The sequence below is a fragment of the Mustela erminea genome, chromosome 9, assembly GCF_009829155.1.
Source record: "Mustela erminea isolate mMusErm1 chromosome 9, mMusErm1.Pri, whole genome shotgun sequence".
Classification (NCBI taxonomy): domain Eukaryota; kingdom Metazoa; phylum Chordata; class Mammalia; order Carnivora; family Mustelidae; genus Mustela; species Mustela erminea.
The window spans coordinates 58,996,280-59,008,817 of NC_045622.1; the positions used below are offsets into that span (position 1 = coordinate 58,996,280).

Genomic DNA, 12,538 nt, shown 5'->3' on the forward strand with positions numbered 1-12,538 from the left:
ACACTTTTCCACTTTTCTCACTCTCCCTTTGTTCTTTAAACTAATTTGTAGAAGAATAAAATAACAGGCTGAGATTTTTTTTTTAAAGATTTTATTTATTTATTTGACAGACAGAGATCAGAAGTAGGCAGAGAGAGAGAGAGGAGGAAGCAGGCTCTCTGCGGAGTGGACAGCCCGATGCGGGGCTCGATTTCAGGACCCTGGGATCATGACCTGAGCCGAAGGCAGAGGCTTTAACCCACTGAGCCACCCAGGCGCCCCCAGGCTGAGATTTTTTGTACATAAAAATACCCTGATGGAATTTTGAGTTCATTTACTATTTGGTTCATTTACTCTCAATTAATTAAACAATGTGTCTTTAATTCCTTAAAGTATTAACTGTGAATTAATTGTGCTCCTCACTTGGTCAAGCACAGATGATAAAGTGTGCCTTGGTGAGTGACTGCACTGTGACCTTGCTAGCACTCTGTTTCCCGCAATTCTCTTCTTTATAAGTTTCCAGTTTAGAGTTGGTCACATCAGAAATGCATATGCTCTGGGAGCCAATGGGAAACAGAAACCACTGTTTACTGTAGTTCAATATTTGCCATCAGAGACAGAGAGACACAGTGATACTAGAGAATTCTCATTTCTCCCCATGTTCTTCAGTAACACACAGCTCCCCACAGCTACTGATCTGTTTATTAACAGTGATCACAAATGCACCACCAGATATTTTACTGCAAACACAGAACAGTAGCCAGGAATAACAAACCATCTTCTTAAATTTCTACACTCACTTCCTTTATGATCCCATCTCAGAAGCTGAGAATACCTGGTTTTCCTCCAACACCAACTCATTCATGCAGGTCTGATCTGGCTAGAAATTTGTTTTTGGGTCTTTCTTTTTCCCTACATCCTCCCACAATTGTATCTAATTCCTATAATAAATTCTCTATTCCTTAATACTCATAGTAGTTCTGAACCCTAATTGACGAAAGTATAGATACCAGAAGAGCTTCCCGGGTAACAAATTCTTAAGAAAGAAAATTGGCATTAGCTCCTCACCTAATTAGCCTCAGGAAAATAGGGCCTATGCTGCTGTTGGCAAAGGAGACATTGGTGGTATGTAGAATATGATGACAAACATATATTTTTACTTCCTATAAGCAAGTGCTTAAAGAAGGCAAGGATTTGAGTGTCCAAGTATTTCTGCCAAATATTTTAGTAAGAATGAGAAAAGTATAGATTTGCTCTTTCTGGGATAAACAAGCTGGAAAAGGAGGATAAAGGAAATAATGAGTCAATGACCTCAGGTCTTTAAATATCTAGCCTAAGGCCCAGGCAAGGATACAAAGTATGTTAGACTATATTAAACAAACAAACAAACAAACAAAACGAAACAAAACAAAAAAACCCTCCTAATGTTCTGCTAGGTCATTTTTTTTTAGAAAGAAATAGAACTCTAAAATTAGAATGGCATTATGTGAGTAGACTTCAGTGAAGCAAATCCTAAGTTCTGCCAACCCCACTTCTGGTTGAAGTAGCAGCTCTTCTTCTCTTGTATGAGGTACATAGTCTCCCCCTATTCAGAGAAAATATAATATCTTCCTCTGAGGTAAGTGGCTTAAAGTGGACTGATGATCTATGCCCTAAAAATTCCCACCACTCTTATGGTTTCTGAGAATAGTGGTGTCTAATAGGAATAAAATGTGGGTCACTTATATTATTAAAATTTTCTCTTGTCCATGTTATGAAAGCTAAAAATAAGTAATAGAATACTTAATCTAAGTTAATATTATCTAAGTGTATTTAAATATAAAATCAATCATATATCACAATTAAATGTTTGATATCATTTAAATGATAAAAGTAGGTCTTCTTAATCCAGTATTTAACACAAAACACAGCTTATTTTGTACACTAAATTTTCAATAGCTAAAATAAAATGAAAAACAAAACATTATGTTGAACTGAAAAAATATTTTCTATGGCTTCAGACTTTAAATTTTAATTAAAATGAATAAAGATTAAAAATTCATTCCTTCAGTTGAATTTGCCACATTTCAGATGTTCAATAATCAGATATGGCTAATGTCTGGTGTGTGGGGAAGTACGATTCTAGATCTATGATTGGACACAAATGCTAGAAGGATCCAGAGATAAAATATATTAACCAAAGAACTGTAAAGTTTTGTCAGTTTATACAGATCAAACCTGAGGAACATGTGGGATACAAAATTCTGAGTACTGGATCTGAGTAAAAGAAATATGACATAACATGAGGCTGAATTGTATCTAATAGGAGGACCTTAAGAGAGATTCTGGACCCACTGTATTTGAGAATGTTTAGATAGTTGACTGATACCTGTACTCAAAGATGGTCTTCAGTAAATGAACTGAAATGACAGAATCTTCCTGAGGAAAACCAGAAAGGAAAGTTTCCAAAGACTCAGGGAACATAGAATGTTAGAGTGGATTTAGCATACCTAATCCACTAGCCCTTAACCCTGTCCTAGAGTCCTTAAAAAACATTGTCCACATCATGAGTGTGAGAAATATATTCCTGAGGAGAACCTAGGAAACCAGGAGAAGTTCAGTTTGGGCTACTTTCAGCAGGTCAGGAATGATGTCAGGAATTTTTGCTCTCAGGCTGTGTTTCCTGAATTCAATCTTGAGACCACTCTGAAACCTGGAACCCATTGAACTGGAGGCTGTCTTCACTGAAGAAGGATCCTACGGAACAGCCAAATATACACTGGTCTTCTTGAAAGGGACATGCGATCATTTATCTTCAAGACAATGCATTGAAAAAGAAAAGCAAAGCTGGAGGCATCATAATTCTGAACTTCAAGCTCTATTACAAAGCTGTAGTCACCAAGACAGTATGGTACTGGCACAGAAACAGACACATAGATCAATGGAACAGAGTAGAGAACCCAGAAATGGACCCATAACTGTATGGTCAACTAATCTTCAACAAAGCAGGAAAAAATATCCAGTAGAAAAAAAGACAGTCTCTTCAAAAAGAATTTTTAGAAAATTGGATAATGACATGATAAGAATGGCACTTTCTTGCTCCATACACACAAATCAATTCAAAATAGATGAAAGAACTAAAAGTGAGACAGGAAACCATTAAATCTTAGAGGAGAACACAGGCAGCAATGTCTTTGACCTCAGCTGCAGCAGCTTCTTACTAGTCAAGTCTCTGGAGGCACAGGAAACCAAAGCAAAAATGAGCTATTGGGATTTCATCAAGGTAAAAATCTTTTGCACAACTAAAGAAACATTGAACAAATTTAAAGGCAACTTTGGAATGGGAGAAGATATTTGCAAATAACATGAATAAAAAAGGCTTTGTATCCAAAATGTATAAAGAACCTGTCAAACTTAACACCCTAAACACAAATAATACAGTTAAGAAATGGGCAGAAGACATGAACAGATATTTTTTCAAAGAAGACATTCAGATGACTAACAGACACATGAAAAGACGCTCACCATCGCTTATCATCAGAGAAATACAAATCACAACTATGATGAGATACCACCTCACAATGACCAGAATGGCTAAAATGGACAATCTAGGAAGTAACAGATGTTGGTGAGGATGCAGAAAAAGGAGAACTACCCTACATTGCAGCAATTACATTACTTGGTATTTACACAAAGGATACAAAAATACTGATTCTGAAGGAGTACATGCCTCCTGATGTTTATAGAAGCACTATCAACAATAGCCAAATTAAGGAAAGAGTACAAATGTCCCTTGACTGATGAATGAAGAAGAGGTGATACACACACACACACACAGGAATATTATTTGGCCATCAAAAATTTTGAAATCTTGAAATGAAATCTTGTCATTTGTAGATGGAGCTAGAGTGTATTACACTAAGCTAAATAAGCCAGTCAGAAAAAGACCAATATCACATGTTCCACTTATATGTGGAATTTAAGAAACAAAACAGAGGAACATATGGGAAGGGGAAAAAAATGAGAGGGAAACAAACCATAAGAGACTCTCAATGATTGGGGAGCAAACTGAGGGTTAAAAATATGGATGACAACTTTCTAATTATGAAAATAAATAAAAATATTTACATCAGAAGTTTGAAATAGATACCAGCCTATAATATAAAATTATGTCACACCAGATGCATTAAAATTTCAATTGATCAAAGATAAAGGGAAAATAACAAGAGATATGAATATGAAAATTCATCAGCGAAAAAAGGAAAGACAACCTGGTCAGATACAATATTCTTAAAGACAACATAAATGGCATTCAAGAATTAAATACTTTTTAACTTTACTATTTTTTTTTCTATTTTTACTATTCTGAAAAGAAAAAAAAACAGACTTGATCTCTTTAATAGAATAGCTTGGTACAGAGATGATAGAGAAAAGTATGAAGTTTCTTCAAAAAAAGAAAAAATAACACTACTATATGATCATGCAGCTCCACTTCTTGGTAAATACCTTAAGGAGTAACATCAGTAGCTCAAAGAAATATGTGCACTCCTGAGTTCACTAGATTATTGGTCATGGTAGCCAGATAAGGAGTATCCATTGACAAATGTATCCATTGACAAATGAATAGATAAAGAAACCGTTGTACATGTAAACAATGGAATACTACTTAGTCTTAAAAAGAAAGAAAACTTTCCAAGAGGGTTTATGCTAAGTGAAATAAGCCAGACACAAAAACAAATACTACATGGTCTAATTTTTATATAGAATCTAAAAAAGTCAATCTCATAGAACCAGACAGTAGAAGGGTGGCTAGGGAGGAGAAATATTCATAACGGGTACAATCTTTCAATTATAAGATGAATAGATGCTGGGAATCTAATGTCCAACATGGCAACTGTAGTTAAGAATACTGTATTGTATTCTTAAAATTTGCTAGAGTAAATCTTAAGTTTTCTCACTACAGAAACAAAAGGTAACTATGTGAGGTGTTGGATGAGCTAATAAAATTTATTGTGCAATCATTTCATAACATATATATATAAACTCATAACCTGTACACCTTTAAAAATCACATTGTACAAGCTAAATATAGATCGCTTTTATCAGTCATATTTCTTTTTCTTTTTTTTTTTTTAAAGATTTTATTTATTAATTTGACAGAGAGAAATCACAAGTAGATGGCGGAGAGGCAGCCAGAGAGAGAGAGAGAGGGAAGCAGGCTCCCTGCCGAGCAGAGAGCCCGATGCGGAACTCGATCCCAGGACTCTGAGACCATGACCTGAGCCGAAGGCAGCGGCTTAACCCACTGAGCCACCCAGGCGCCCCCTATCAGTCATATTTCTATAAATCTGGGAGATCCCTGTTGATTTATAATACCATATCCTCTAAATAACCTTAAAATGAAGATGAAACAAATGCTTTTTTTTTTAAGCAAAGAAAACTCACTACCAAAAAAAGTGTATCAGGTAATATTTAAGTTTATTTCTTTCAGACATGAGTAAAATCATTACAGATGAAATTTTAAAGATGCAAAATGAATGAATAACAACAGACATAGTAAGTATTTGAAAACATTTAAATGAATGTTGACTTTCCAAAACAATAACCTTATGTGTGTAAGTTTCAAAGTTTATGAGAAGTAAATTAAGCCAACAGTAGTATATAAGTCAGAACGTAGAAAAATGAACTATTTTTTTTAATCCTTTATGAATAGAAAACACTAAGGCTGCTAGTTTATACTAAAATTTGATGAGTTTCAGGGGCATCTGTAGGACAATGGGAAAAGTAACTGTAAAATTATGTATAAAATCAAAGCAAAGCAAGTGAGACTTACCAATCATGATTAAAAAATTCTACCTCCATCAGAAAGGATGAATACCCAACTTTTGTATCAACATGGATGGGACTGGAAGAGATTATGCTGAGTGAAATAAGTCAAGCAGAGAGAGTCAATTATCATATGGTTTCACTTATTTGTGGAGCATAACAAATAGCATGGAGGACATGGGGAGTTAGAGAAGAGAAGGGAGTTGGGGTAAATTGGAAGGGGAGGTGAATCATGAGAGACTATGGACTCTGAAAAACAATCTGAGGGTTTTGGAATGGCAGGGGGTGGGAGGTTGGGTGAGCCTGGTGGTGGGTATTAAGGAGGGCACATATTGCATGGAACACTGGGTGTGGTACATAAACAATGAATTCTGGTACACTGAAAAGAAATTAAAAAAATAAATAAAAATTAAAAAAAATTCTAAAGAAGAAAATCTTTGTTGTGAAATATCTGTATCTCGGGTTGAAGTAAAAGATAGTAAATATGAGATTTAATTAAGAAAAAGAATAATTTTGTTAAATGTGCATGACATTTGTAGTGTATTTAAAATATGAGAGTTGTCAGACTGGTATAAATATAAATTCTTTTATTGAAGAGTGTCTTTTTTCCATTGGATGTTCTTTCCTGCTTTGTTGAAGATTAGTTGACCATAGAATAGAGGGTCCATTGCTGGGATTTCTACTCTGTTCCGGTGATCTGTGTTTCTGTTTTACTTCCAAAACCATGTTGTCTTGATGATCACAGCTTTGAAGTCAGGCATTGTGATGCCACGGGCTTTGGTTTTCTTTTTCAACATTCACCCAGTGATTCATGATCTTTTCTGGTTCCATACTAATTTTAGGATCATTTGTTGCAGCTCTGTGAAAAACATCAATGGTATTTTGAAAGGGTTTGCACTGAAAGTGTAGGTTGTTCTGGGCAGCAAAGACATTTTGATAACGTTTATTCTTTCAGTCCATGGACACGGGATGTTTTTCCATCTCTTTGTGTCTTCTTCCATTTCTATCATAAGTGTTCTGTAATTTCTAGAGTATGGATCCTGCACATCTTTGGTTAGGTTTATTCCTAGGTATCTTATGGGTTTTGGTGCTACTGTAAATTAAATTGATTCCTTAATTCCTTTCTTCAGTTACATTGTGAGTGTATAAGAAAGGAACTGATTTCTGTGCCTTTCACCACTACTTCCTTACCTGCCACCACTAACAGGAAGGGTGTCAACAGCACCTTTAAGGGCTAATATGGGGGTCATCTTTAGGAAGAAGCAATCTGCCTCAAAAAAGCAAGACTAGGGGCTCCTAGGTGTCTCTGTTGGTTAAGCATCTGCCTTCATTTGCTCAATCCTGAGATCGAGCGAGCCCTGCGTTGGGTTCCTTACTCAGTAGGGAGCCTGCTTCTCCCTCTGCCTGTTGCTCTTCCTCCTTGAGCTTTCTTGCTTTCTGTCATATAAACAAATAAAATCTTTTTAAAAAGGGCAAAAAAAATAGTCTTTGATACTTGTAAATGGAGACAAGTTTACTTATCAAAATATGAAAAGGCTGGAAAAAAAAGGATAGAAGTTTATAAGTTGAGTTTGCTGAATAATTTTAAACTATATAAATTCCATATAGTCAGGGAAAGTGGAATCATCATCATGTTATCCCCAGCAGCTTGCAGTTATGAAATACACACTCAGAAAGTGATTATATTCAGAGAAAAAAGAAGCTGCATGAAATATCAACTAATTTAGTGGCAATGGATGCATTCAAAACTGTTGGTATGTAAATATCAATCAGATATTTAGATGAATAGAGCAAAATGACATGACCTATTACATAGAAATTTTAAGGGGCAAAGAGGATGCAACAATGCATGTGGTAAATGGTCTGAAAAACACATGGAAATTAAACACATTTGAATACTTACAGAATAGAGCCAATATAGATACATATTTTAACATACTTTCTTAGAGAAGGCATCTTTCTGATTTAATTTCATGAAATTTCAGATTGAACTGAACACATGGTAGGTGTCATTCTGTTTCCTTTCCTTGTTTCTGTAATAATATTTTCTTCACACGGTCATAGATCTGCTTGGTCCTGACTCCGTATATGATAGGGTTGAGCATTGGTGGCACAACAACATAAAGATTGGCCAAGAGTATGTGGATATAGCGGGGGACATTTCGGCCAAAGCGATGTGTCATGAAGGAAAAGAGGGCCGGTGTATAGAAGGCAAGGATGACACAAACATGAGAACCACACGTGCTGAGGGACTTGAGTCGGGCTTCACGCGAAGGAAGACGGAAAACAGCACGGAGTATCTGAACATACGACAGGGCAATGGCTATGATGTCAAAGACTAGGTTACAAATTGCACATAAGCCATAGATGATGTTGATCTTGATGCTGGCACAAGAGAGGCGAGCAAGACCCATGTGTTCACAATAGGTATGGGGAATGACATGATTCCCACAGAAGGGCAACCGTAAGATAAGAAATACAAATGGGATCGCAAAAATAAATGCTCTCACTAACACACCCACACCAATCCCAGAAACAACCTGGTTGGTGAGGGTGGTGCTATATCGGAGTGGATTGCAGATGGCCACATAGCGGTCATAAGCCATTGCCAACAGGACCGCTGACTCCATAAGTGTGAAGCTGTGAATGAAAAACATCTGCACAAGGCAGGCTTCAAAGATGATCTCTCTGAGGTTGAACCAGAAGATCCCGAGCATCTTGGGGATGGTAGCTGTGGACAGACCCAAATCAATAGCAGCCAGCATGGCCAGGAAGTAGAACATAGGCTGGTGTAGGCTGCTCTCAGCCTGGATCACAAACAGAATCGTGAAGTTCCCGATGAGTGCAATCACATACACAGCACAAAAGGGAAAGCCGATCCAGATGTGCAGTGTTTCCATTCCTGGGATCCCCAGCAACAAGAAGGAGAAGAGGTGGAATTGGGTGTCATTGGGAAGGAGCATTCTATTTTGTAAGGCATAAGTCTTCAGAAATGTATGTTGACCTAAAGTACAGGTTACCAGAGAGTCTCTGTCCTGTAGGAGACCTAAAGATAATAGAGGACACTTAATTAGCTACCTTTTCTCATTATTACAATCATCACCAACAGAACCTCCCCCTTCAGTTCTGACCAACTTAGGATTCTCCTAGCTTTTAAATATAACGATGGAAATTAATTCCAGTTGATTGACAACACTCTGGGATTAGCACACGGGACGAATAATAACATAAAATAAAATAAAAGCAGCAGTTGCTCACGTGAACATAGAGATTATGCTGCACATTCTTACAGTCACTTTATCCTTGGCCTTCAGTCAGCAAGTTTTCCCACTCCCTCCTATCCTATCATCTACCACTCTTTTTCTTGTGCTCAGTTGGCCACAGATAAGACCCATACTTCCAAAGCATTGCTTACCAACAAGGACTCCTGGAGTAGTTAGAAAATCTCCTCTAGCAACCTTCTGATCTCCTTTTGCTTTGGTGGGAGGATTTTTTTATACTGTGGCCAAGCCTCTAGAGTGGGAACTTGGTCTGTGTTGGGATTCCCTAGGGAGAGTGGGGGTAAGAAAGCTCTAAGATCTGGATTAACTCCTTTTCTAGTGGAATAGAATATACCAGACTCCAACAGACCATGTTCTGATTCTGGACCTTGGCTCCCAAATCTACAATTAGCATATTTCCAGGAAGATGATGATGATGATTACATATTATTATTGTTTTGGTCTTGTAAATTTTTTAAAACATTTTTTTCCAATAGGGTTCCTGGAATCAATTTTAGGCTATTACTTTTGAACCTCTGCAAGGGAGGGGGTGGCTTGTCCAAAGCTACAAATATATATAAGCTAAAGGTTATATTAAGTCTGGGTATATCTTCTTAGTATCATGCAACTACCACCTTGAGTCAATATTTATTAAAAGTGAAGTGCTAAAAAGTAAAGAAGTACACTAACATTGCATCATAATGACTCAATATTTAGCATAATTGCACTATCCTGAAGTGAGGAAATGCATACAGTTTTGAATCATACAGAAACCTATCATGTCATCCCAGTGGAGGTTTCCCATCAGTAGTGGAAAGCAGGAATAAAAATGTAGAAGGCAGAGGCTAATCATTTTAATCACTCTTTTTCCTGACTAGTTATATAAAGCCATGTATGAATTGCCTTATCCTTTCAATCTCCATTTTGAAACCTGAAAAAGGGGGACATTTGTCAAACCAGTTTCAGTGTCCTATAGTCCTAATATCATCATATGAGGATATCAACTCTTTTTACCGATGAAGAGACAGAAACAGAAAAGGAAGAGTAGTTCATATGGAGAGGTAGAGTTGAGTGTCTAAGCTTCCATCTAGAGGGTTTTCCATGAGTAACAGGAGCTGACCTTGGACATTCAGATGGATACATCAGTTTTATCATTCACTCACTGATGAATTGAAAAAACTATGCACCAACCATCTACTATGTGTCAGGCACCATTTTAGGCACTGCCTGTAGAGTAGTAAACAGCACGGACAGTGAAAGACAAGAAACAGAATAAAAAATTACATAGATGACAAAAATGAACTGTGTTGAAATATAAGGCTGTGAAGTTGGAGAGGATGCTGATGGTGAGAGTTAGTCACTCTAAGTAACATTGTCAGGAATGTGACTTTAAGGTAAGGGTAAGGGAAGGTGGAGCAAGTCATGTGGAATCTGGAATGGGGTGATGGCTGCGGGAAAGCTTTCCAGGCAGAGGGAACAGCAAATGCAAAGACACTGAAGCTGAAGCATGTTGAATGTCATCAAGGAAAATGCAACTTTCACAGAATCCGAGTCTCAGATGTGGACAACATCAAGCCCCCTCAGACTTCCACACTCTTACAAGTCAGAAGGTCATCATTCAACAGAATAAATACCAAAGAAGATTCTCTCATACAGTGGCTGATAGTTAGGATAGTTCATGGCTACTCTTTCAGTCAAGAAGCCAAATTTAAATTAACTCAATTACTTGTTTGTTTTGTTTGGTTTTATATAGCAAAGCATGGCAACAGAAAAATAGAAAAAAAAATAACATGTTACCAGAGTATCAATAGTGAACTTTTCTTTTAATTGACTGATAATACATAAATATATTTGCATGCCTTCTCATTATTTCTTCTACCAAATTACAGTAATCACTATGGGATATTTAAAGATCTCAAATACACAAAGAAACAGATATTACCAACCTTGGTAATAGGCAGAAAATGGCCCATCTCCCCAAAAGGTATTCACATTTCGGTCCTAGGAGACTGTGGGTAGGTTACCTTGCAGAATAAAGATAAATTTAGATTGCTATTAATCAGGCCTTAAATTTGAGACTTTATTCTAAGTTATCTCAATAGGGTCAAGGTAATCACAAAAGTCCTTAAAGGTGGAAATGAGAGGCAGCAGCAATCTAACATCTAAAGGTAAGATGTGAGAAGCCCTTGGTGTGCCTGGGTGGCTTAGTTGGTTAAACATCTGTCATCGCCTCACTTCATGATCTCAGAGTTCTGGGATCGCAGTCTGCCTCTCTCCTTCCTTCTGCCCCTCCCCTGCTGCCTGTGTTTTATCTTTCTTGTGATCTCTCAAATAAATGAAATTAAACAAAAAATAAAGATGAGAGAAACTCTTGACTAGCTCTTATAGACAATGTGTCTCCCTCCAAATTCATATTCTGAAATCTAATCCCCAATGTGATGGTATTTGTAGGCATGACCTCTCAGAGGGGATAAGGTCATGAAGATGGAGCTTAATTTTGGAATGGAGGGGAATTAATATCCTTTGGAAGATACCCCAAAGGGCTCCCTCCTCCCTTCTGTCATGTGAGGACATAGCAACCATCTGGGAACCAGGAAGCTTCTCACCACAGACTGAATCTGCCTGCACCTTGATCTTGGACTTTAAGTTTCTGTTGTATATAGGCCACGCAATCTATAGTATCCTGTTACAACAACCCAAATGGGCTGACATCAGCCATTGCCAGTCTTGAAGACTGAGGGAGGCACATGGTCAAGGAATGTGGGCATCCTCTGGAAGCTGGAAAAGTCAAGACAAAGTATTTACCTCTAAAGCTTCCAGAAAAGAAAACTATCCTGCTGACTTCCTGATTTCAGTGATATGTTTTTAATTTCTAACCTACAGAAATTTATAACTTTAAGGTAATAAGTCTGTGTTGTTTTAAGCCACTAAACTTGTGACAATTTATTATGGCAGCAGGAGGAAACAAATCCAACCAACTTCAGATCTGAAAGGAGGATGTGGATGACACACTATAGCATCCAGAGTAGGAGTTTTGTGTGGCAGAGACACTACTATGAAACTCCACCTAATTCTTTAGGAATTTGCCTTTTGGTGCTTTTTGCCTCTGGCTTTTCTGAAAACCTCAAGACAGAAACCTTCACATCCCTTCCCTGTCTTTGAAATCTAACTACCCCTTGTGTTTGCAAGTATATGCAAAACTGCTCACTTTTGCCCTCAAATGACTCTTTCAACTGATTTTGAAGATCGATCGATTGACCTATCTATCACATAGTTTTAACTTAGTTTTCACTTAGTTTTAACATCAATTTTAATATATCTGAAGCTTTCTGGGGAATGACAGTAGTTATATAGACTGCCATCTTGACAGCAGAAACTGTAACATTTTTTAAAATCTGGGGAAACCAATTTTTTTAAAGATATCCTTTTTGACAATTAGTCTGATCTGAGTGGAGTAATTTTTTCAGTTAATATTCATTTATGATAGCTTTCAT

The 12,538-nt window shown here is 37.1% G+C and overlaps 1 protein-coding gene across 1 annotated transcript; it reads right to left on the bottom strand.

Annotated features, from left to right (window-relative positions):
- Positions 1–7,793: 7,793 nt before the first annotated feature.
- Positions 7,794–8,747, bottom strand: LOC116599284 (olfactory receptor 52E2). Its single transcript, XM_032359081.1, has one exon. The coding sequence runs from the start codon at positions 8,745–8,747 to the stop codon at positions 7,794–7,796; it is 954 nt and encodes a 317-aa protein (XP_032214972.1).
- Between the last annotated feature and the right edge of the window lie 3,791 nt (positions 8,748–12,538).

Excerpts from the sequence above, each read along its gene's own strand:
- LOC116599284 (XM_032359081.1), bottom strand. The coding sequence starts at position 8,747 with ATGCTCCTTCCCAATGACACCCAATTCCACCTCTTCTCCTTCTTGTTG.